We start from the raw sequence: 25,252 nt of genomic DNA on the forward strand, positions 1-25,252 counted from the left end.
TTGGAAGACTGTGACGCTTACGAAATTTACGTAGACGACGAGAGAGCGCTCGCCGTGTTTACAAAAATTCGAAGGCTCTTGTTGCATTAAAGTACCGTCGGAAATATGAAATGCAAGGGTGTTGCGCAACTGAATGGTTAGGTATGAGAGTTTCGGGCCTCTCACTCGCGTGTTTTGTCATGTTTTCATATGCTCTGTTGCACCTGATATTTCGTTTTGTTTTGAGTTCATGCTCTGCTGGGAAACAAGATCAAGATGGCAATGCATGAATGACATCAATTACTGAAGGAGGTATGCGGCCAACAATATAAGCAACAACAATAATAATAAGAACATTTTATTATTAACTGAGGTAACTATTATAAAACTACCTATTAGTACAAGATTCAGAAGCTCTGATTTGCCTTTTACACCAAATTGAAGTACAAAATAGGTCTTACGTTTTTAATACACGTATCAATACTAGCGATCTAATAATATACGAGAGAATTATATATCAATCACAGGAGACATTTTACGGCATAAAGTTCTTTTACTTTTTATACTTTAAATACATGAAGCTGATAATACTTCTGAACTTTCGTTTAAGTGGCATTTTGAATGCAAGACTTTCACTGGTACAAGTGTATATTTACACAATTGTATTGGTTTAAGTACATCTGAGTACATCTTCCACCACTGCCAACTGACTCAGGGGTAGGTGATTCGTTGTTGAACTTATGCACACGCCTCTAAGTTTATATTTCCATACGATCTATTTATGTTAGTTTTAAAACTAGCTGGCTTGCCGTCTATAGGTTAAGTGCTCCGATTCGGCAGGTGGCGGTAGGTACATCCTGCCACATGTTTAAAGGTCTGCCGTTTCTTCTCTCGTGAACCCAACAAGTATGGGGAAGCCACGGCATACTACAGTCTATGGGCATACCATGCTTTACCCCCTTTGGCTTTTAGCTTTGTTTATGTCTGCCAAGTTAAATAGAGTGAACAAGATATATACCGGAAATCAGTAATCCTTCGAAATAAAGTCTTACCCGAGGAACTAGATATAACACGACGTGTGGATTACAAATGGGACAATAGTACGCGCTTATTAGATAAGGGTTGCACACCTAATTAAAAATACTCTTAAACATTATTCGATTCAAATGTCTGTGTAGCTAATCTTTTAATTTGAAGACCCAATGCGGAAGTGTAGTGCTTCTATATACTGTAATTACAATTCACTTGACACTCGAGCTGTTGGCTAACAACAATGAAGAGGGGGTTAGAAATTTAAACCGTGCTATCGCATTTTACTAAGCTTCTTCAAGGTACAGTAGCTAAATATGCGCAGAGATATTAGCGACGTGTCAAGTTGTTTTTGATAGCTGCTGTGCAGTCAGTTTAGCTAGCTAGGCTAGCCGTCTGTATGCGGCACACTGGGAGAATGGCTAAAGCTAATCCATTAGTTAGCTTAACGGTTGCCTTCGTGTCATCAAATTTACACGTATCTTGTGCACATTTACGTTTAAAGTTATACAACCAGAACATTATAACTGTAAACAGACAGGCGGTCTTTAAACACGCAGTCAAGGTTAATTATAAAGTCTAATTATTAAAATGTTGAAGAGACCCTCATTCACTTCGTGTACTATGTTGAACCGAAGCCCCACCACCTTTTGTCAACAAATGATTGAAAAAAAAACGTGGTGGATGTGATGCAATACGGTTTGGTAGCCAGCATAGTTACATGGCAGAATAGTCAAATTACTTTCTTGCGAATTATGGTTGGATTTGCATTTTATTGTGAGTAGCCTTTGTCATATTTAACTGTGATTCTCCAACAGTAGGCTTGTGCCTTCAAGACCTAGCTTTTTTTTCCCCAAGAAAGCTCATACTACGAGTATTCTGCATGTTTATAGCACAGTCTAACTTATGTTCGTTATACATGTTTATATATATTTTGTTATTTCTTTTTTAAATCGTCATTGTTTATAGAGACCATATCAAGAGATGAGTAAAGAGGTTCTTTAAACATATCTCACATTTGAGTTGTCATAAATCTATGATCAGAGTTTTGGATTAGAAACATGAATGAAGAAATTTTACCAACCAAGGGTCAAGATGACCTGGACCCTATGGGAATCAGTAAATCACTTTGGGTTCAGTTGTTGGTACATACTTTGGTCTGAGCTGCATAAAATTTTACAGTGAAATGAGTGCTTAAAGTCATAACAATTAGGGAAATAAGGCCAAGCTGACTCACTTGAGGTAGTTTAAACCCTTATTCAGACAGATGGTATTAGTAATGTTTGACATGTCAAGGCAGATTTTAAACCAAACAAAAACAAATGATCTCTTTAACCATTATGTCCCTTTTTTTTTTTAAGGTTGTAATTTGTCTACAGTCACAACTGGATGCAGAGACCTCTTATTTTTTTAGCTCCCAAGACTGTCTGTGCAGGCCTCCAGACTCTTCAAACACTTGTCAGGTGTCAGCAACTCCTGAAAGTGTGCAGATCCTTCCCTGTCTCTAAATGCTTTGAACACCAGCCTCCACCTATTAATGTGTTAGAGTTTTCCAGGGAAATCCGAAATTTTTCCTCGGTATCCCATCAACACAGCCTCCTCCAAAACCACCCTCCCCGTCTTTCCCTGCATCAGTGTTTCTCCAACGAGCCAGACATGGCAGAACAGAGGTTCCTCGTGGAATACGCCAAACGCGGCACTGCAGGCTGTAAGAAGTGCAAAGACAAAATCCAGAAGGGCATAGTGCGTATAGGGAAGATTGTGCCAAATCCTTTCAGTGAGTCTGCAGGGGAGATGAAAGAGTGGTATCATGTGAAGTGTATATTTGAAAAGCTGGAAAGAGCAAGGGCCACCACGAAGAAGATTGAGGACATTACAGATCTGGAGGGCTGGGAGGAGCTGCAGGATGAAGACAAGGAGCTCATTAATAAACATGTTTCAGGTACAACACACACACATCACAAAATCTCTTTGTAATGTGCAGTACTTAGCAGTATTTAATAAAATTTTCTTCTTTTGTATGTGCAACCTTTTATAGTGGCTTCTCTGTAGTGCTAACACTTACTGGGAACTCCTGTGCACCACATAAAAAGGATGATTTTAACCATTAATGTCTGTTAACAGTATATGAATTAAAGTATTTTACTTGACTCCATGCTCAGTGTGTATCCACATTATTGCATCTAATGTCAGCTTACCTGTTCAGTCAGATATGGTGCTTCAGGTCAAGTGGATCCTTATTTGTTCTAAAGCCATTTGTCTTGTCTTGTAGACCTGATGGCCAAAGTTAATGCCAGCCCAAAGAAGAAGGTGCAGTCCAAGTTGAACACCACTGGCCAGCTTATGGCTCCCCCTGCTGACCCTTCTGTTAATGCTCCACGCAAGTTTTCAGGCTTCACTGGTAAGATATGAGACTGAAGGTCAAGTAGTTTCTTATTTGTATAGCTATTTACAAAAGAAGAAACAATACGAAAACTGCTCAATGTTACAACAAAAGTCATCAAAATAACATGATATAAAAGGGGATGATTATCAATTCTGAAACAAGCAGTAGGAACATCTTGAGACACACATTGTCATGTTTGCCACTTCTGTCTGATTATTGGAATAATGGACACTTAGACACCACAGTACAATATCACATGTAACTGCAATAATGAACTGGCTTTTAATGCTGAGAAACTGGAAACAGAAAGGTCTGAAATCTAAATCCAAACGTGTGTGGGCAAGAGGAAAATCTTTTCACAGCAAGGGGACAAACACACATAAATAACTAAAACACAAACCCAATGAAAACACAACAGGGCAACTGAAGACATTAAGAGTGCTGGTACTCGACAGCAATACAAAACACATTAAAAAGTTCATGAGATAAAAGAAAAACTGCAGCAATTTGTCTGCTAAAGGTCTTTGACAGTGAAAATGATTTTACTTACTATCTTGACAATATTGCCCGTGTTAATTCCTGTCTAACATACAGTCTGAACTGTATCAATAAATAAATGGAAGTCATACTATTTATTACTTAATTAATAAGTGTCAGTGTTCTGCATCAGTAATAAAGTGTTAAAAAAAAAAACACGAGTATAAATAATGAAAAGCAGCCTTGCATTTGAATAGGCAGGGAAAACCTTAATTTGTATGCAGCCTGGGAGGCTCAACTAGGACAGGACGTCCAGTGTGTCAGATGAAAATGGAACTGTGTATTTTGGAAAAAGCCAAACTGCAGTGAAACTGTTAGCATTTTGTACACGTATTCTTTTAGGGTTTTTAGAGAAATTGTCAGCATTATAAGTCCAAAAAGAAAGCTTACAACAAAGGCTGAAATTCTTTCGAAACCAAATTATCCCCTTAAGTTATCTGTAAATGATGAAACTTAGCAATAATCATTAAATCTGTCTAAGTGAGGAGAATGTCACCTTTACTTTATGTTCCACTGTGTGTCCAGCTGAAGGACAAATTGGTCTCATCACTTTGCTCTCTTGTCAGCTGCGAAGGCCGGTTCCTCCAGCAGCTCAGGACCACCCCACTCTTCCCCTGCCAAAGCCAGCCAAGGCAGCACCCTGTCCACCCAACTTTGTGACCCTCAGCACAAGGACTGCCTCTTCAGAGAGTTTCGCAAGCTTTGTGCCATGGTGGCAGAAATCAACAGCTACAATGCCAAGACACAGATTATTGAGAAGTATCTCAAGAAGGGCTCAACTGGAGGTTCATGTGTTTCTTGTTTTTTTTTGGGCTTAGAATGTTTATTCAACACACGAGCATCTGACAAAATCCGAGGCCAGATTTTCAACAACAAAATGTTGGTCTTGAATGTTCTTTTCTGCCCTCCTAGATAAGTTCCATGGCGATCTCTACCTGACAGTGAAGCTGCTCTTGCCAGGCGTTGTAAAAAGTGTCTACAACCTCAATGACAAGCAGATTGTAAAACTCTTCAGCCGCATATTCAGATGTGACCAGGATGCCATGGTGCGCGATCTGGAGCAGGTCTGTGACCCATATGTTTTCACACATAAACTCATGTCTAATGCTTTGTGAATATTCAAAGGTATACCACAAAGCTTGAATACTGGATGATTAAAAGAAAAATAAATTCAGCAGAGTTCATTCTGGGCCAATTAAAAACGATGACAGAACAACAAGTCGTCAAAAATGACACTTGTAAAATACAGCGAGTGTGTTTGTTTTTAAGGGCGATGTATCTGAGACAGTCAGGATGTTCTTCGAGGAGAGTAAATCGTTTCCTCCGGCTGCCAAGAGCCTACTGACCATCCAGGAAGTGGATGCTTCCCTGACCCGCCTCGCCCAGCTGACCAAGGAAGATGAGCAGCAGACTGAGCTGGAGAATATTTCCAAAAAGTAATACAGGACATCATCATTTCCAGTTTAATTAGGTTGGGTAGTAAAGTGGTACAGATAAGGTCATTCATTAAAAAAAATAAGCACTGCAGACCTGCTCTATTAAAACAGTTTAAGACTCTTCTTTAATGCATCCAAAAGCAGCACAGCATCATTCATGTGGCAGAAACTCAGAAATAACCCCGACTGTTGACAAGCAACGGTTTAATATAGAGACTTTAGTGGCCTCTGCATTATACAGAGAGGTGTTTCTGTCATTGATATAAACGGGGTGGAAAAAATAATATAAACACGTCTCTGTATAATGCACTAGATTCAACAGCACCACAGACTACATCCTCCAAAATTATAAAGCTGAATCAACACCTTTCTAAAACTATAAAAACTCAATGTTCTAGCTGTCACGGAGGCTTTATTGCAGGGCTGTTGTATCAGACTGCATTTAGCTAGGTGTTTTAGCTAGGTGTACCTAATTAACTGCTAACTGACTGTATTTTAGTGCTATATGTGTCAGTGACTGTTCAAATAGTGATTTTTTTTTAAACAGCACTGTGTAAAAGCCAGGGAGACAGATTGTATGATTTCATTTCACGTATGTGTGAATGGTACAATGATTCGTTTCCGCTTGTTTAGCTTGTACTGTTTTTTTATTGTTAGTATTTATTGGTTTTTGTAGTTTTCCCTTCTTTTTAGATTGTTTGCCTCAGGCATGACACACACACACACACACACACACACACACACACACACACACACACACACACACACACACACACACTACAGTAGACATCTTTGACAGTCTAGTCTCTATAGCAGCAGACAAAACTTCTTATTTATGGTACCTTACTACTGATTAATTGTTATTTTAAAATTATTATTTTAAACTGTTTCTGGTCACAAACCTTCAGCACTACCCCAGCACTTTACATTTTTTACCCCAGTGATAATCTGCACTCTCTGTTCTTCATAGATGCACCAGTAATGACCTGAAATGCATCATTCGACTTATTAAGCACGACTTGAAGATGAACGCCGGAGCAAAACATGTGTGAGTGTCTTTGTCTTCTGCGCTTAATATACACAATGTTCTTTGAACACTTTTAAGAAAAGGTACGTTTTCATACCAACCTCGAGCCTTTATCTTATTGCCCCTTCACGCAGCTTGGATGCTGTGGATCCGAACGCTTACGATGCCTTCAAGGCCTCGCGTAATCTGGGTGATGTGATTGAACGGGTCCTGAGGAATCAGCAGGAGGCGTCCAATGGTTCAGGGCCCAGGAAACTCCTCACTGTGGAGGCCTCTCTCATGACCCCCGTTCAGCCCATGTTGGTGAGTGGTCCCCTGCTAAAACATGGGAGAAAAAAAAGTTTTCAACAGTCCTCCCTAATTTTTCTCTTTAGTGTTTGTGTGATTGAATAGAAGGCTGACTCGTCTGAGCCGTAGTGATTTAAGGACTCACAGTTCAGACTTTTCAGACCTCATGAATTACTTGATACATATGTTCCCATACAAGATGAAGCAAATGAACATGACGTGACCTCATTATAACTCATTACACATCATGTATTCAGCAGTGGGCCAATTCTGTATTCATCCATTTTTGTTTTAGGGCAAAGTTTGTGGGTTATCAGTGAAAATAAGTAAATTAGAAATAGATTTCTGATAAAAGGCAATAATTGGGGTTTTAATACCTTGGGTTTATAAAAGAGAAAAGGTTAAAAATATGAAATGACCTTTCTGCAGTGTAGTTCAATGGGATGTCTTAATACCAAGGCACCGCTATTCTTATTCTTTTATATGCAAGAAAAAAAGATTTAGATAAAACAAATATTTAATATCAGTTCAGAAGGTCAGCCATTCCTTAGGACTTGTGCTTAGTCAAAAGAACATTTTCATTCAGTTATGATTAAGACGACCATACATTTAGTCTAAACAAAGCAAGCATGTCTCCACACAGACGTTAAATAACAGAGGAGGGACTTCCTGTCAATCTAATCATCAGGATGAGACACTGCCTATGACTGACTCACCAAAAGATTTAATGAGATCCTTCATATTAGATGAAAACTCTACAAGATTTAGAGAATATGATGCTCAAAGAGTTTCCAGCTGATAACTCGTCTCTACACAACCCAACAGGCAGCAGCTGGACCATACAGATAACTGAGCACTGAAAACACATGACCGTGCTGAATCCCCTTCTGAGTGTTAATTCAGCATGATTCAGAATGTTTTCCAAAAAAACCTGCAGACCACTTCAAATTCACATTACACAGCAGACCTTTAATGACACAGTATAAAGGTAAAATGAAATGCACTGCAGCCATATCATATCATATTTTAGTTTACAAATGAATAACATGGTCCAGTTCTCAGCTTCCCACAGGCTTAAAACTTAAGCGTTTTCAGCCCTGACATCAGTTTGCAGAAGATAAAGAGCTACGTCACCTTCTGTTACATCCAGTAGACACATTAGCAGGGGAGACACTTGAAATTGAGTATGGACATAAAATTAAGGATAATTTATTTGGATGGTGTGCTCTGAAATGCAATTAGTGCACGCAAAGCAGCAGGTGAACATGCAGTCACATTGTCAGCAAAGCCATATCAATTAGTGTAACTGTGCAATATTACCAGTCTGCATATTGGTACAACATTGAAAGGGATAAATTAGGCTTTTGTGGATGACACAAACACATGTCCACTGTGGAAGTGAGTTCGCGATGCAGGGTTGCTGAGTAAAGGGCAGGTTTGTTTGCTTTCATTGTCATTATTGCTCTTTTCTCTTTGCTGTATGTAAAAACAGCACCTAGATGCAATGAAAGTGGGCTTTATTTTGCCAGTGGACCAACCAGAACGAAAATTCAGTGAAAAGTAGCCATAGGAATTTGGAATTTACTTGCTGAGAGCTTTGTGGATGATTGTTTTCCTTTGTGATTTCAGGCAGAGGCGTGTAAATCCATAGAATATGCCATGAAGAAATGCCCCAACGGGATGTACTCTGAGATCAAGTATGATGGAGAACGCGTGCAGGTCCATAAGAACGGAGACAGCTTCAGCTACTTCAGCCGCAGCCTCAAACCAGTGTTACCACACAAAGTCAGTCTTGTCACGCCCACACACCCACACACACACACACGTACCGTACAAATGCAAACGCATAGCCACACTGTCAATGCATCAGAATAGAACGTCCTCAGGTTTGCCCCTGCAGGATTACGAGCTTAAAGGTTTTATCCTAGTGTGAAATTCAGACATTTCCCACAGCGATGTTCCAGCATTTGCTTTCTCAGCACGAGGCTGAGAGTTTAAAAAATGCAGGAATAAATAGTACCACATCATACCCATTAGCCCCTTTGAACCACTAGAGGGAGCTGCTGTGCACATACATGACTCACAGCAACACTGAACCCCAGTAAATGTCAGTGCAGAACACTGAGCACTGTGGCACAAGGAAAAAAGCCTTAGAGCTTTTATATATGAGGATATGTACAAACCAGGTGCCTCCACTTATCTAAATGCTTAAGAAATGCTTTTGAAAACTTGTGTTCTTATTTTTTTTCTCTATTCACACAAGTCTGCAGACCCTTTCAGTGATAGACATCTCTACATCTCGGTTCACCCTTTGCTCTTCCGGTTTCTGAGCAGCTTGTTCTTTGCGGTCTCTGTTAAAGTATGGCCCAGTTTTAGCCCTCCAACCTGAACGTTTCCCTGTGTGACTGCCCTCCCCCTGCTCCCCATCAGCCAAACGGCTGATTGTGCACCCTCAGCCACAGTAATTAGGCAATTTATGTTAATGTTAGGTTAACATTCTGTGGGGGTGGGAATGAGGTTTAATTACAGTAGTCCAAGTTTCCTAATGCTTTTTATTCTGATAAATGATGACACTGTAAAACTGTGCACATCATCCACCACAGAATATAATGAAGGTGGATAGTGGGGACAAACCAAAATGAGGAAGACCAAATGTGCTGTAGCATGCAGAAAATTGTCCTTTCAACTGCACTTTTTTTTTTTTTTACAGGTTGACAATAATTAGCCACATTAATTTGTTTTTACAGTGTTATTCCTGTTAAAAACTTGGGACTGTTCCAATCTATTAAGCCTTGCTGTAATAGTTGTTTTAGATGCTTCCTATTTCTACTCGGTTCCTAAGCCCTGTGTGTGTCCATGTTGATGTTTCAGGTGGCCCATTTTAAAGACTACATCCCTCAGGCTTTTCCCGGTGGCCACAGTATGATATTGGATGCCGAAGTCCTCCTAATTGACACAAAGACCAGTAAGCCCCTGCCTTTTGGGACCTTGGGTGTACACAAGGTGAGAACAACAAAGCCAATTTGTACTTTTTATTTATTTATTTATTTTTTTAACAGCATGAATTTTGTCACACAGCTTGTTTTTTTGATAAGTCGCTGCTGCCACATGTCACGCTTTCCTCTCCTCTCCTTTCCCTTCAGAAAGCAGCGTTTCAAGATGCCAACGTGTGCCTTTTTGTTTTCGACTGTATCTACTTCAATGGTGTTAGTCTCATGGAGAGGTAATGTGTGTGTGTGTGGGGATCCCATTATTCATTTGGCTTCAGTTTATTTATAAACAACTTCTCTTGTTGGTTTGGTAGTTCGGCTTGTGATTGTATTTTGTTTCATTACATGTTTAGGTAAGAATAAGATTAGATTAATAATAAAAAAAACTGGGAACAAGTCTCTGTGTAAAAATATTTCTACCTGAATTTTCAATATTAACTTCAGCAAAAACAGCTATTTTCCCAAACAAATATGTTTCACTTTCGTTTGTATATGAAGACAAAATTAGCCTTTTCACATATTAGACATTTTTGGTCTATCACAACTAAACAGTATTTTTTTATTTTGAAATATACAGTTTTATCAACTAGTTTTGTCACAGGTTTAGGTTACAGTAATAACTATAGATAAAATATAACAAGCTGTCTTACATTTATCCACTGGCGTCGTGTTCTCCAGGCCTCTATGTGAGCGCAGAAAGTTCCTGCATGACAACATGGTGGAGGTCCCCAACAGGATCCTGTTTTCAGAGATGAAACATGTCACTGTAAGTTAAACTCTGACTGTGTACATCTGCATTAGCTCAGTGCTGCAAGAATAGCATCTCATGCTGTGTTGTTTTGTGTGTCAGAGGGCAGGAGACCTGGCTGATATGATAACTCGTGTCATCAGAGAGGGACTCGAAGGCCTGGTGCTAAAAGACATAAAGGTGAGGTTTTTTTTTTTTTTTTTGTTGTCTCCAAATGGGATCAAACTGATGATAATATGAGTCTAATGTTTCTCTGTCCTCACAGTGGACCTCTGTACTGAAAAGTATTTACCTAAATAGGAAAATCAAACTAAATAAAATGTTATATTTCACATCTGTTACAATGCTAACATGCTAACCGTAGAGAATGTGAACATAACAAGCAGGTTATAGGTAAAGTTTAATTGTACTGAGGTGCATATCTGTGTCTCAGGGCTCCTATGAACCAGGAAAGCGTCACTGGCTGAAAGTGAAGAAGGACTACTTGAATGAAGGTGCGATGGCAGACACAGCTGACCTGGTGGTGCTGGGAGCTTTCTACGGAAAAGGCTCAAACGGTGTGTAAAGCCCTAACCATCCGCTACAGTGCATTCATGTCTTTATGCAGTGGACTTGGAGTCTCTTCCAGTCCTTGATGCTTTATCTTACTTGTTCTGACAGTTTTAGTGCTCTTTTTTTTTTTTCTATGCTTAACCACCTGTGAGGTGAGGAGTGAGACTGGGTACACCCCAGTTAGCTTATCAAGACAGTTTTACTGTGACTATTAAATTTTAATATTGCTAGAAATTTTCTTTTGATGAGTTTCAGCAAAACTGATATTTAATATGTGTTTTGGTAATTATGTGAACAGATACTTTATTAGATAAGTGAGTTTGAATACAATCTTAAATATCTTCAACATAAGTGTGTGTGTATATACACAAATATATAACTGTGTAACTGTACGTGTACACAATGGTGAAATTAACAATAACATAAATCTGTTAACGGTTACATTGTGAGCTCAAATAAACACAACATGCATAAGGATAGCTTAGCACCGGGTAAAGCAAGCAGACACACAAGAGATGTGAGCAGCTGTGGAGGCTGGCTAATGAGCACATAACACAATGGAAGCATAACAAATGCAAAAACAAAGGTACACCTCTCCAAAGCACAGCTAAAAAAGACAGCTCGTGCAGTGTGAGAGCAGAAGCAATAAATCAGATGAACACAGCTGCCATAACATTCTACGACATACGTTCGACAAAAGCGGGAAAACATCAGCAGGAAAAAAGTGAATCTGAAAAGGCTGGTTTTCAGAAGTGAAATTATATAAATTATATATAATGTAGGTGTGTAAGTTCAGTACCCGTGGAAGGGACAGTTCAGAGGGTCTGAGGTCTCCCCAGGCAGCACTTCTCCTCCTCCTAATGCCAGGTGTGTTCTTCTACCCACCAGGGGGCATCATGTCCAGTTTCCTAATGGGCTGTTATGACCCAGACTCCAAGAAATGGTGCACAGTCACCAAGTGTTCCGGAGGCTACGATGACGCCACCCTGGCCAGGCTCCAGAAGGAGCTGGATGTGATCAAAATCAGCAAGGTCAGAGAGGATCCACTTAGAGGCCTGCCTGGAATATTGAGCTGCTGTCATAAAATTTAAAATGCATCTTTTGTGTGTGTGTGTGTGTTTGTGTGTCTTTGAGTAGGACCCAAGCAAAATCCCAAGCTGGTTGAAAATCATCAAGAACTATTATCCAGATTTCATTATCCGGGATCCTGAGGTGAGATTTCCCTCTTCAGCTCATCTGTATTTCCCAGTGGGCCTGTTCTTGCACAACCCAGCTGTATATCTGGGTACCAGAGACCTTTAAACGAAGCGATCAGTTAAAAGCATCTCTTGCATATGTCTTCTGCAGAACTGTCTACAAATAAATTACCCTCAGACACAGAGATAATGACCACCCGCGCTGCAGAGCTGGGAAGTGTTTCCAACCTGCATATTAACTGAAAATAGTCTCACATGAAAGTACTCGAAACTTCATAGACTGAAAACATTTGATTGAAATGACCCTTTCGGGCTTTCAAGTTTGAAAATAGAATCTAGTAATGAAATCCACAAACTCCTTTCCTTGAATAGTAATAATCATGGCTTTTTTTTTTTTTTCCATTTGAGCAGAAGTGAGACTTTTTTCATTTAATGGAACGACAGTCATATATTTACCTTTTGTCATTTATTTTCTCACCTGCTGCAGCAAGCACCTGTCTGGGAGATCACAGGGGCCGAGTTCTCCAAATCAGAAATGCACACCGCTGATGGCATCTCCATCCGCTTTCCCCGCATGACGCGCATCCGTGATGACAAGGACTGGAAGAGCGCCACCAACTTGCACCAGCTTAAAGTAGGATATCGCTGTTTTGATTCAAGTCTACATTTGAGTTAATAACATATAACTGTTCCTTACAGCGGGAAGAGCAAATTAAAAACATTTTACAATGGAAGCGTGGAGAAAATACAACATTCTGCTCATTCAAGGATATGACTTGTAGAAAAGGAATGATTGTAAATGCAGTTAATCAATGGCACTGTGGGAAACACATTACCAGTCAAAAGTTGTAGAACACCTCCATTATTTATATTATTTATAGTTAAATTGACATAATTCAGTGTCTCAGTGTTTCTGAAATGAAAGCACAGAAAAAAAGGGCTCGTGGAATCTTCTCGTTGAACTAATTTAATCAAAATCTGTGACTCGTTCAGCAGCCGAACACACTCGGTGAGGGCAGTTTGACTTTTGTACCATTTTCAGTGATTCGCTGGAGTGGAGGCGTTCTAAACCTTTTGACCGGTAGTATAATTAACCACTGTCGCATAATGATTAGGTGCTCATGAGATTGCGAAAACGCAGCATGTCGTGGGATTATTGCAACTAACTTTCAGTCTCACTTGTAATATATGATGGAATATGGGTGAGAAAGGGGGAGGCCAAGTGACAGAGGTGATGGAAATAGTAAATAATTAAGGCCACTGTTGAACAAAGCACCCATGGGACTACCTAAATAATGTATGATTTAAATGCCGAGGAGGAGGAGGAGGACCAAATTTGCAGTCAGTCATCCAGCAAACGCTGACAAATGAGTTGAAATATCGGCTGAGGCTGTAAAACATGCCTGCGCTAAATTACGTGAATCCAACATGGGCCTTCAATCTCTCATGACACGAAACATTACGTCTCCTGGCTGAAGCCCATGTCGTTGTTTCACCACCCTGCTCAGGAGCTGTACCGCATATCAAAGGAGAACTGTGACTTTAAAGTGACAGCTGGACCGTCCACGTCCAATGATGACAAGGGCTCATCAGGAGGGGACAGCGGAGGAAACTCCCCGTCTGCCTCTTCCCACCGAGGTGCTTCTCAGAAGAAGACCAGTAAGTACACAAAGCCACATAAACACAAAGCAAGCTTTTCGAATGCTAGCATTGTAAGACCAGAAACAAATCTCCTATTTTGCTTATGTTGAAACTCATGCAGACACATATTCACCTTCACCGGCTACACCCACAGCAACGTCAGTATGTCCCCATTATTTACATGTCCATCAAAAGACGGAGTCCCAAACATTTCAGAAAGGACACAGTCACAGAAATGCGAAATGTTTGGTATGTCTGTATGTTAACACCGAAACAAATGTGCTGATCGACTCGGCATTGACCCAGTAAAACGAGAGACCCCGGTGTGATGTGAGTGCTGCAAAGCTGCTTTATCTGATACATCATCCATAACATGCACTCCATTCACAGGCAACAGCACTCCACCCAAGCCAAAGGTGGTGAAATCCCAGCCTCGCACTCCTGGCTCCGAAGCACCCGTCGCCAAGAAGGTACTGTTAGCGGTGCAGAAAACACAGTGTGATCACGTGACAGATGTGAACCTGAAATATTACAGTAATTCTGTCAGACAGTGGTGAAAACAGTGGACAGCCTCGTGCAATAGTGATGAACTGACAGTCGTCTGTTTATCACCAGGTGAAGAAGAGTGAAAGTGTTCACAGCAACGGACAAACCAAAACAAAGGCAACCTCTCAGCTGCTGGAGCCAAGAAACGACAAGGTTGGTCAACAACAGGTCTCACTTTTAACTTCACCCAAACAAACACCGCATTGTTATCTGTTGGCAGATAACTGTTAATGACAAGTGCATGAATTTCACATCATCATTGGTCAATCAGATTAAAGCCCCAAATATTTTGCTAGTTGTGTCTTTATTCATGTGAAAAACAGCTCAATTTCCACAGCTTCATTTCATTACTGTTTACTTCAAGACTTTGTTTACTGGTATTTTACAACACTTGGCATCCTGGAAACACAAGATGTGAGTTCCTTTAGTTAAAACATTTTATAGACAAAATTATTAATCAGAAAAAGGTTAATTTAATGTTATAAGTAGTTGCAGCTTGTGATGATTCGCAGTCAGATTTTTTTTTTTTTAGCCCGTGATCACTGTTAATCAGCACAAGACTCTGCTTCCAAATTTAAATCAACCTTTTTGTGTTTCCTTTTCACTGTGACAATTTTGACAAGTGTGTTGTGCAGTCAGAGAAATCCCCGTATCTCTGCGGTTCACCTGCCTGCCACTACTGCTCGATTCTAGCCAGTGGTCCGTGAGCTAGCTCTTTTCTCCTTTTCGCTAAGTGTCAAGATGAAGCCTGAAATTCACTTGTGAGTGTATATACAGTCATTATTTACAGCTGACATAAAGTTATTTTTCAGTAATGCACCGCAGAACTAATTTTTTTTTGTGTGTGTGTGTAACATGACAGCGAAGCAGACACTACAGTGTCTAATAAAATGAACCAAAATACAGGTTAATGACAGCAGCTGACATTTAAATAGTGTCATGAAAGACAAAGTTGTCCCACCAAAGGCAATCAGATCTTCTATCAGAAATAATAATAAACACAAGTGATCGTCCTGTAAGTTTCCAATAGGTGTTTGGGGACAGTTAAAGTGGAGGGTACTTCTTCTACTGACCATTTGTGTTCTCCTTGTAGACGCTGCTGGACATCTTCACCGGGGTGAAGCTTTTCCTGCCCGTGTCAGTGCAGGACTTTGACAAGCTGAGGCGGTACTTTGTGGCGTATGACGGAGACCTCGTACCGGACTACGACACCGCCTCAGCCACACACACTCTGGCGGAACCTGAAGAGAACAGCCAAGCCCAGAGAGTCACACCCAGCTGGATCTGGGAATGTATCAGGAAGAGGCGCGTCGTACCTCCCTGTTAATGAGAAAAAAAAAAAAAGAAACTTCATTCACCTGTACCACACATCAGTGTAACTTAATCAGTGAACGGGGTTTTTCTTTATGGTTTGGGGAAATTACTGTGACAGCAGGTATGCATCCTCTAAGACAGTCATTTTGATTTATTCTCTTTGTGTTTTGTACACTTGCAAACCAGCAGGGGCCACGTCCAGCACACCTTTACCTTTGGAGTGTTAGTTTTTGCCAAATCCAGGTCACTGGAAAATTGTGAATGTTGGTGATAGACGTAGAGTATTTGTATAAAGATTTACTCAGAACAGTGTTTGAAAATGAAATGCATTTTACAGGGTGATCATGGAACATAAATCACACTACGGACTTGAAAACAAATACACGGTTGTATTAAGATAATGGGTTTTACAACATGTATTATTTTTACTACCAGAGCGAAACATTTTGTGAGGTATTAAACTGCTGTTCATGAACTGAGAACAACCAAAACCTGCCTGCCATTAGGAATAAACAAAATGCTGATAAAGATAATAAAACTGTCTCAGTAACATCATTCTAACATTGTTTATATCCTTCAGTTTGCACTGCAGCCACTTTCTGTTTAAGCGGAGGTATTACAGATATGACGTAAATGGATTTCTGATGACATAACCGACGCCTCCCTAAACTAATGACTTCCTGTCTGAGATAAGGAAAAAATACATTTTCCCATCTATAAATTTCGCTGCTTTTTGGAGAGTTCGTGTCCTCAATTCTACCATGAGCATATGAGAGGAATCCGTTGTTTTAAAAGGCATTTTCCTCATAAACCAAATATATTTCACTCTGATTCTCTGATTCTGATTCAGTCTCATGCATTTGAATGGCTTTCAGGGATAATTCAGATTCGCCTTTTATCCCTGGGAGACTTTAGGCTATGAGGTGGCTTAATTAAATGTTTGAATGTATTAAACCAGTGAAGGAGCAAAAATCCACTTGAACCTGCTCTGAAAGGCCTGAAAGACACACAGGAGGAAGAACTTGCTCGCATCCATATTCCTCCCTCCTCAAAACAGGTAAAAAGAAATCTCAGGCCACCATATTAATGCTGCAGCAGATGACTGACAGAGCATCTCAGAGGTATATGCACTGCCAGTGTCACGAGCTAAATGGGTCAATTTTGTAGCAACAATCTTTTTGATTTGACTAACTGCTACACGTAATTCCAATTACGCAGTATTTCATAGTGCTTCAAAGACACGTTTTCTTGCAAATTTGGTCCAGAAACTTTCATTTACCTTTGGTCAGACGTTTTGGCAGACGATTATAGCTGGCTCTCGTCAGGAATCGGTCTCATCCAGTTTTCTCTTTCCTGAGGGTCCTTCTTTAGAGCGACTCCACCACTGCAAGTCAAACTCTTCTTTGATGTGACAAGGCTGAGAAGCAGAGCAGACGACAGGGTTGATTTAGACCTAGTTTCCCCCAAGAAAAACAAAAAAAAAACAAAAAACGCTGCAATATAAAACATTCATTTTGGCTATGTTCATTCTGAATGTGATTCATCAAAGCACTTGTTTGTTTCATCTGATGGACTTCTTTTATAACTGCAAAACCAAAAATGTATAATTAATGTGGACAGTTATTTATGCAAGGATAAAAATATACAGCAGTTTTCTATAATAATAACAATTTCCTTATGGTATTAAAACCCACTATCAATTAATGGCATTCATGTATTTGCTGTCCTGTAGGTAGAAGCTAGCTCTGTCCGTTCCACTGCATGTTTGCTTTTCCTTCACACACTCTGGTGCTTTGACATTTATATCACGTGTGCTGTTGTTTTCAACGTGTGTAATTTTATCAAGTACATAGAAAAAGCCTATTTTGCTAAGGTGAAGAGCTCACTGCACGCTGCCCTCCGCTGCCGCTGTTATTTCTGCTTCCTCAGTGCAACAATAAGTGTTAAGTAATTACAACCAACCCATGATAATGAAGCTGTAAAGTTAAAGCCTGCAGCACACCTTAGCCTCATATATTATTACTTTAGTCAAGGCTGGAAATACTCAATAAAACTCATTTCAATGTTTTATACACACAGCTGTGATTGAAATATAAGCGATCTGTAGATTTCTTTTCTGCAGTACAAAGAACGCACAAATAACTGAGTACAAAAGGCTTTTGAAACAACATTATAGAAGAAAAAAGGAATTTGCTTATAGACGAATGCTGGTGACAGTATTAAAGCACCGGAGAAAAGACTAAGATGGACTTTTAATGAGCAGTAATGAGGCTCTACGTCTGCACGAGGCTTCAAACAGCAGCCAGAGGCGACTGTTTGAAAAGTATAGTTGCACTTATATCGAGGTCATGTCCAACTCGACTTGCGTGCTCACTCAGGGTTTTGCATTTTGTCACATCTTGTAGATCTCATCTTGCAGGACAAGTGTGAGTACATGACACTGGAATTGTTTTTGTGTAAACAGCTGCGTGTCCTGTGTCTACATCAGGAGAACGACAGCTCGTCTTGGTGAATTAGGATGAGACTGGTATATTTTTCTTATGGAAATCTTCCTGGAAGCTGCCATTAAAATGAAATAAAGAGCTGCTTTATCAAACCAGACCTGCTTTAAAACAGCAGGCACAGGCTCAAAGTCTCCATTTTAACAAGACGTTTTGACATCTGCCTCTGAATGAGACCCCCTTAACACAATCAATACCGAGCTACAGCAGATGATGTGCAAGTCAATGCTGCCTGTCGTACCTGTCTAGAAGACTTGATCAGTGTTGCAGAGCGCAAACTGGGGCGGCCGACAGCCACGGCCTTCTCCACTCGCTCCAGCAGGACTCTGGTTCTGGGGATGTGACTCCACGATACACCAAGGCCTGGCTGCACCTCCCCGCTGCCACCTCTCGTTACATGGTTTGTTACCTGCAGGTCCAGACACCATCCTGTTTGGTTTTTAGTTGTTTTTTTTTTTTTTGCCTTCTCAGGATTATCACACATCATTTCTACATTCTGTTTTATTTTTTTGTATAGTTTTCCAGAGATAATAACCAGATTTAAAAGAGGACGGCCAGATTGTTCCACTTTTAATCAAAGGGAATCAAACAGCCAATCAAATTATCTTTATCGTACTTCAAATACCTTAATTTGAGGTGAAGGCAAATTTTCTTTGGTGCATGCTTTTTAATGTGATTAGCTCTTTTTTTTTTTTTTTTTAAACATAATTATAACCTCCAGTCATACCCCTGAACAAACAAAGGTGTTTTTGTTTTACACCTTCAGCTGTCAGAAAGGAGCAATATCACGTTTTTTTATCTTGATTTTGTTCGCTTACCCAAACAAAGGTGGAGAAAATGTTTAGTTTTCATTTTGGGTCTTAAAGCAATTACAAGAGGAAGCGTGAGAAGGTTTAGATTGACACTGGAGATGCATCGTGCATCCAGAGCAGCACACGCGTCATCCAATGGCTGTGTCATCCTTACTAAAGCTGCAACGTTGAAGTCCTTCGCCATCATCTTGAGAACTCCTGCCACTTGTATCATCAAGGACATCCCTGGAGGCACAGAAGTTGTGGGGAGGTTAGTTTGTGTGCTGCTGATGTATAACCTTCAGTTTAGAGACACAGCCTATAGTGTTTCTGTTATAATGTTGTCTGGACTATGTTTAGTTACATTATTCCACTTGTTTTTTTTGTGGTTTTCTGCTTCAACAAACTTTAGTTACTACACAAAGACCAGTTACCAATTAGTTCTGTATGTTACTGTAGAGATGTCACTGTTATTGTCACACTTTCTTATGACTCGATATGATGCCTTATATGTGTGTGAACCCTGTTGTGATTTTTTTTTTTTTACAGATTCATGACAGACATTTGTAGTTTATAGGCTCAGGTGTAAACACAGCCTCAGGTATGATGGACTATGATGGGCTAGCAGAAAGAGATATCACCTTCATTTTGTTTGCCTCCCAGTAGAGGAGAGATAACAGCTGACACCGAGTCCACAATCACTGCCTTGGCAGAGCCACCGCCAACAGATGCCTAATACAAAATGTGACAAAATTAGATTGCTGAAAATCTGATCCGCCTTTCTCAAAGGTTCCCTGGGTGCAGCGGGATTGTTGGTGTATTTTAAGCAAAAGGAAAAAAAAACAAACAACTGCAAACGAACCTGCTGAAGCCCGCCACCGCAAAGACTGTACAGGCAGTCGAGTAAGGAGTAGATGTCAAACAGACGAAAGATGTGGATCCTCTGCAGAGCTTCCATCTGTAAAGTCATAGCTTCTTGTTTCACATTACATTTCACACCATGTGATGTGTGTTTACAGCTCAATTCCTGTCAACCCACCTGCTCCTCTGTGTTACTTGTTTCAGCTCGCAGCATCTGAAGCAGCCGGCTGGCGGTCAGCCCTCCTGTCGTGTCAATGTAAATCACACTCTGTTTCAGATGGTACGAAATGTGCACCGCGACACCAAAACACACCTAGAACACACAACAAGAACCCAGGGGATAATTAAAAAGAAAGCATGGATAATTCATGTTGGTTAAACGGTAGCTACGGTAAAGTATTATTTCAGACAGCGTACATTTTCTTATTCTACAGAGAAAGGGCGGATTCTAAAAAGAGTGAATCCATGAGACTGAAATTATCGAGAGAGGGAAGGTAGGAAATGTTCACCTGAGATTTGCCACTTCCTGGGCCTCCAGACAGCTCTGTTATCTCTCCAGTATACAAGCCTGAATCCAGCAGTTTATCTAAGCTGCAAAAAACAAGGTACGATTCATTACTCACAACTGCCATCCCATGTAATAAACTATTAAGTCCAAGTGCATCTGTAGATCCAACACAAACTGCAGTTGGGTAAACATAATACAAACGGGGCTTGCATCGGCTTCCAGACTATTCTTAAAACGTTCGGCCAATTCCTAATTTCAGTTGCTGTTTGATTGCCTCTTATCAAGCTCAGCCACCGGCTGCGTCTTTCAAATGGAATCTATCAAAAATAGTTGGCTTTTCATTAATCACTTCGCAGGGCGAATGTGTGTCTGTGTGTAGGTGTGTGTAGGGGTCATTGTTTGTTAGTTACAAGTCTAATAGGTGTGTCTATTGACGATCTATGGTGCCAAATAAAAAAAAACATTTCAATAAAGCGTAAAGTGAAATAAAATAGAGAGTTATAGGTACAGAATTTTCTTTTTATACACATTTACTGTTGTAATTGATTATTCTGTTTTGTGTTTTTTTAGATTGACTGAATGATTAGCGAGGGGGAGGACAGAAAGCAACACAATGATTTAGACTTTTTGTGCTGAACTGTGGCAAACTTATCGAAACATGGCTTGGCCTGTAGCAGGCTGGCTGATGTTAGCTTGTACATGTTGATCTGCAGTATCGGCTTTTCTATATTGTAGCCAGTGCAGCTGAATAAAGATTTCCCTCTAGACATGACCACCTGTTCAAGCTTCATACACTCTGCAAAAATCTTGCCCTGTAAATCGAGCTTCATGCAAAATTATTTGGTCAAACTACTGTTTCTAAGGTCAAGAGTCAAACTTTTGAAGCTCAGGTATAAATCTCCTGTAAACGTCCTCTTTAACACTGAGGTGTTCAATTAATTCCCCTTTCACTATCTGTTTTTTTTTATTACATTATCTATTTCTTCCAGTGTTATAGGCTGAGGACTATTACCACAAACTGTTCTGTCAGCCGAAAGCAGATGCAACATCTGCAATAGCCTCAAACTCCTGCAGGAACACGCTGAGATGGATACTTTATCTTTATTGACAGGGATATACTGCGTGAGGGAGGGTCCAAGATTCATGACCTTGTCAGTCTTGTTATGGGTTCTTTGTTGCTGCACAGGTAAATCTTCTCCGAGTTCCACCTTCATACACCTCAGGTCATTTATACGTGACCTCTTCCACCCCAGCGTATCCGCTCCTTTTATGTGTTGACACCTCAAGAAACTAAAGCAATAAATCACCAGGGGTCAATTAATTTCCTCCTGAGCTCAGAGAGCAGAGGCTGATGTGATGGTGCAGATGTGGTTTTAAAAAACAAACAAAAAAAAAGTATATAAAAATAAAACTTTCATTCTATCTTAACCTTATCCTACCGTTCAAATCTAGATGAACAAATGCTGTTTGTGCACTTTTACTTTGATCGTCATCAACAAAGTCGATGTTTGTTCTCATAAAGCTTCGATCATCTGATCGCCTGACATTCAGGCCAGTGATCTGTACAGTTTGCCTGCATGTGTGATGACGGATGTGACAGCCTTACAGTTAAATCTACATAGCCAGTGTCCTCCAGCTTGAAGGTTAAGCATCACTGGAAGCCTGTGGTTGGTTGATGGTGGTTCTCATCACACTCAGCATGATTGTGAAGAGGAGAATTGGCGGGGACGGACATGCCTGCATTATTCCGGCCATTTCTGACACCGGCGCAGAGAGGGTCGCGCTGCTGATGAAAAAATCAGGTTGCACTCCGGTAAGAGCTCAGAAGGATGAACGTGATTGTCCTTGAAAAGCCACAGATTCAGAATTTTCCATGGGCTGCAGTCATCAGTGAAATCAAAACACTGCGCGGTCCTTGGACCTAAAGGCTTTCATCTTAGTGTGTGATTGGACTGTAAGCAGTGAAGAGGCTCAGATTCTGATGTTGAGTATGGTTTGCTTTAGATGGAGAGTGCTCCTGAAGACAACTTCACTTTGCTGTGTGCAGATATTTACAGTCTGTGACCACACCCAGCACCAGGACTGCAGTTTAAAGGGGACATAGCATGCACACTTTATTTATCTTATACTGGTCCTTTATGCAGCCCCTCAGTTCAGCCTCTGTCTGAAAAAGATCGTTCTGTGTGAACGATCTGACAAGTGAATTTACAACAGAAAAAAGCTCATTCTGGGAATATTGGTACATATTATTCTGAGTGGCGAAAAGTAAATGTCATTTACCTGCATTATTAATTATTATACTAATTACACTGTGATAGAATTGAAATTTAAGTTGCATCTATGTGTTTCCAGTGATTTTGTGATACTTCTCGAAATACAATGAGGCAGCTGCTATTGTGGCCATAATAATGAGAAAACAGTTCAAGTACATTCAGTTAGGTAGAGAGTGCAAAACTTTCTGACAGCCTGTGAAAGGTTTCTGTGTCCATGCCAATTATAAAGCTTCAAAAAGCCACTATTATGTTATAGCAGAAAGGTTTTCTTTGAGCTGTTTTGATAAATTTTTTACATTTCTATTAGCTGGATGAAATAACACCAAGAAGTATTATGCCTATTAAGTTCTTTTTATAATTCTCTGGACTGAGGATTCGCATTACCTGCACATATCAAACAGCTGGAAGAAGAAAGGGAAAGTGGAAAAGTATGTACAGCCTTCGGGGCTTCAGGCCTTTACACTTCGCTGTCATCAGTGAGAATGATGAAGAAAATGTAAATACTGAAATATTGGGATCATTTCATTCTGCTATTTTAATGAATAATGTTTTCCATCACCAGTTCACTGATCCTGAAGCAGTGACCAGCAAGATCTTCTCTCCCATCTATGCAGGTGATCAGCCGAGAAAACTAGTTTCACACTCGGCATTAGACGGCGAGGAGAGCAGGAAGTATCCTGCGGCATACCAACAGATTACAGTCTCTCAGAGCAGCTAAAATACTCCACATATTATACACTCAGCTGCCAGTTTAATAAGCCCAACCAGTTAAAACTAATCCAGTCTAATACAACAGCCCAGCTGTTTTAGGGACACATTTTCTCCACCAAACATACAAAAAAATTGAAAAACACCATGCAGCTGAAGTGATGAATGATCGTTATAACCTTTATGCAGGTAGGATTTATTCCAGGGCTGCTTTATTTGGGTTAGTGTACTTAAATAAACCGGCCACTAATTATACGCTTCATTACGCTGCCCGTGAGTACAACCACACATCACACTGACTGCACAAAGCGTGACACCGTGGACAGCAAAAACAGCATCATTCATCACTTCACTCTTTCGCCAGCAGAGCGCAACCAAGACACACACAAATCACGCCGGCTTTCCTCACACGGATGATTCAGTTTCATATCACTAATCCGAAGCACTAACTAATTCATGCAAACCACTTAAAAAGGGCCATGGAGAGAAAAAAAAAAAACACCTGTGGTCATTAATTATGCTGAAACTGTGAGTTTAACTGGAGAAAAGGTACCATCCAATAAATTATGCTATTTCATAGATTTGTCCAGAGCAGCCTGTGTCCTGGCTAAAGAGCATTTCCCTTCCGAAAGTGAGATATTTTTCTGCAGTGCTTTGTGCTATGACTGGATACAGACAACCCAAATCCTGTGGTGCCAGCACAGACTCATCTGGTAAGCTTTCATGGGATGCTGTGTCTCAGCTTTGCAGGTTGCACTGTAAGTGCTGCTGTAACACAATGCCATGCTGGTATCAGAGGGAATTTCTGGTTTCTTTCAAGTCATTAAATTTTGATTTTCTGATGTACCACAAAAAAAAAAATGCTTTAAAGGACTTATCAGTGGTGTTTGTTTTTTTAGTGGAAAGTAGTCAGGTGGAAAGTAGTCAAGCTGGAGGCCAAGCAAATGCAGCTGATATATCAGAAGCCACTTTGGGCTGCGTTCATGAGCCAAATGGAACAACGAGCACAGGAGTCGGCTTTAGCTGCTAAAATGTTTCCTCAGTGAAAGAAAGTAGCACACGGGCCCATTTCTAAAACACTCTATTGCTCTTCTGTATTTTTAACTACAGCAGCCATACGCTCCAGATGCATATTCTGCCGGCACAGTTCGATGGAAATTCAATTCTAACAACACTGAAAAGATTTTAGTTTGATAAAATGGGTCGATGCAGAGGATTCTGGTTACAAACATCTTTGGTAATGCACGATTCTATTGATTTCACGTTATCGTGTGACTGTGCAAAGTCTGTACTCGTCTGCAAAGCTGAAGGCCAACAACAGCAAACATAACAAAAGTAGCCCCTGCTCCAACAAAGGCGGTTTTAGTTTCCCAATTAATTTGGACTTGGTGTTTAAAAGTCCTTGTTCATCAACCGTCATGTCCTTCGATTTAAAAAAACACACACAAACTATCGCGACAGCAGACCAACATCTCAGAGACTTTAATCTCAAATTATATCCTGTGTCAAAAGGACGTGTCTTTTAATTCAATATATGGAAAACTGTCCTTAGAAATACATATTTGGTTTTGGAGGTGAACCTTCCTTTAAGCTCTTGTGGCACGGAGCCCACCGTTAAATCCCCCGGTCCCTGAAAGACAAAGCGGTGTGCTCTGCTGTGTGTGCACAATCGTCTTTACCTGGGATTTCCAGTGGAGAGGATGGCTGTTGAGCTCAATAGTTCCTCATACAGATCAGCGCCCGACACAGGGAAAGCTGTGTGTTGGGCCAGCAGCACTCGGCGGATGGCAAACAGAGCCTGAAACACAAAAATTACAGCATATGAGGCTCATACAACTGCTGCATGGATCAGCCACAACACATGTACCGATCCGGCCAGCGCTGACAGGCTGGGGTACTCTTCTGCCCAATTGGGCCATTATGTTTCTAATCCAAAGGCAC

The 25,252-nt window shown here is 40.4% G+C and overlaps 2 protein-coding genes and 1 long non-coding RNA gene across 4 annotated transcripts in view; 1 reads left to right on the plus strand and 2 right to left on the minus strand.

Annotated features, from left to right (window-relative positions):
* The first annotated feature begins 174 nt into the window (after positions 1-174).
* lig3 (ligase III, DNA, ATP-dependent) lies at positions 175-15,734 on the plus strand. 2 transcript variants are annotated; one of them, XM_041051270.1, is made up of 21 exons: positions 175-291; positions 2,370-2,950; positions 3,281-3,409; positions 4,498-4,716; positions 4,844-4,995; positions 5,201-5,367; positions 6,338-6,415; positions 6,529-6,697; positions 8,312-8,467; positions 9,554-9,685; positions 9,826-9,905; positions 10,351-10,438; positions 10,523-10,600; positions 10,854-10,977; positions 11,861-12,003; positions 12,110-12,184; positions 12,656-12,802; positions 13,677-13,827; positions 14,200-14,279; positions 14,425-14,508; positions 15,449-15,734. In XM_041051270.1, exons 2-21 carry the CDS (start codon positions 2,398-2,400, stop codon positions 15,680-15,682), a joined length of 3,039 nt encoding a protein of 1,012 aa, XP_040907204.1. In that variant the 5' UTR covers positions 175-291; positions 2,370-2,397; the 3' UTR covers positions 15,683-15,734. The 2 variants fall into 2 exon arrangements, with proteins under 2 accessions (XP_040907204.1, XP_040907203.1); XM_041051269.1 differs by lacking the exon at positions 175-291 and adding an exon at positions 1,078-1,310.
* On the minus strand, positions 5,282-11,903 carry LOC121190490. The gene is made up of 4 exons (XR_005894993.1): positions 11,772-11,903; positions 10,323-10,411; positions 6,496-6,712; positions 5,282-5,347 (listed from the first exon to the last, which is right to left on the minus strand). It is a non-coding gene; the product is annotated as an uncharacterized LOC121190490 (long non-coding RNA).
* rad51d (RAD51 paralog D) overlaps positions 14,784-25,252 on the minus strand; it is a 16,098-nt gene continuing 5,629 nt past the window's right edge. Inside the window, exons 4-12 of the mRNA XM_041051271.1 lie at positions 24,991-25,109; positions 20,332-20,413; positions 20,001-20,135; positions 19,824-19,919; positions 19,603-19,693; positions 19,137-19,207; positions 18,412-18,579; positions 16,949-17,086; positions 14,784-15,675 (exon numbers count right to left, since the gene is read on the minus strand). Coding sequence (XP_040907205.1) covers positions 16,991-17,086; positions 18,412-18,579; positions 19,137-19,207; positions 19,603-19,693; positions 19,824-19,919; positions 20,001-20,135; positions 20,332-20,413; positions 24,991-25,109 — 858 coding nt within the window. The 3' untranslated portion in view covers positions 14,784-15,675; positions 16,949-16,990. The remainder of the gene's footprint in view (positions 15,676-16,948; positions 17,087-18,411; positions 18,580-19,136; positions 19,208-19,602; positions 19,694-19,823; positions 19,920-20,000; positions 20,136-20,331; positions 20,414-24,990; positions 25,110-25,252) is intronic.

The sequence above is a fragment of the Toxotes jaculatrix genome, chromosome 12 (assembly GCF_017976425.1).
Source record: "Toxotes jaculatrix isolate fToxJac2 chromosome 12, fToxJac2.pri, whole genome shotgun sequence".
Lineage (NCBI taxonomy): Eukaryota > Metazoa > Chordata > Actinopteri > Toxotidae > Toxotes > Toxotes jaculatrix.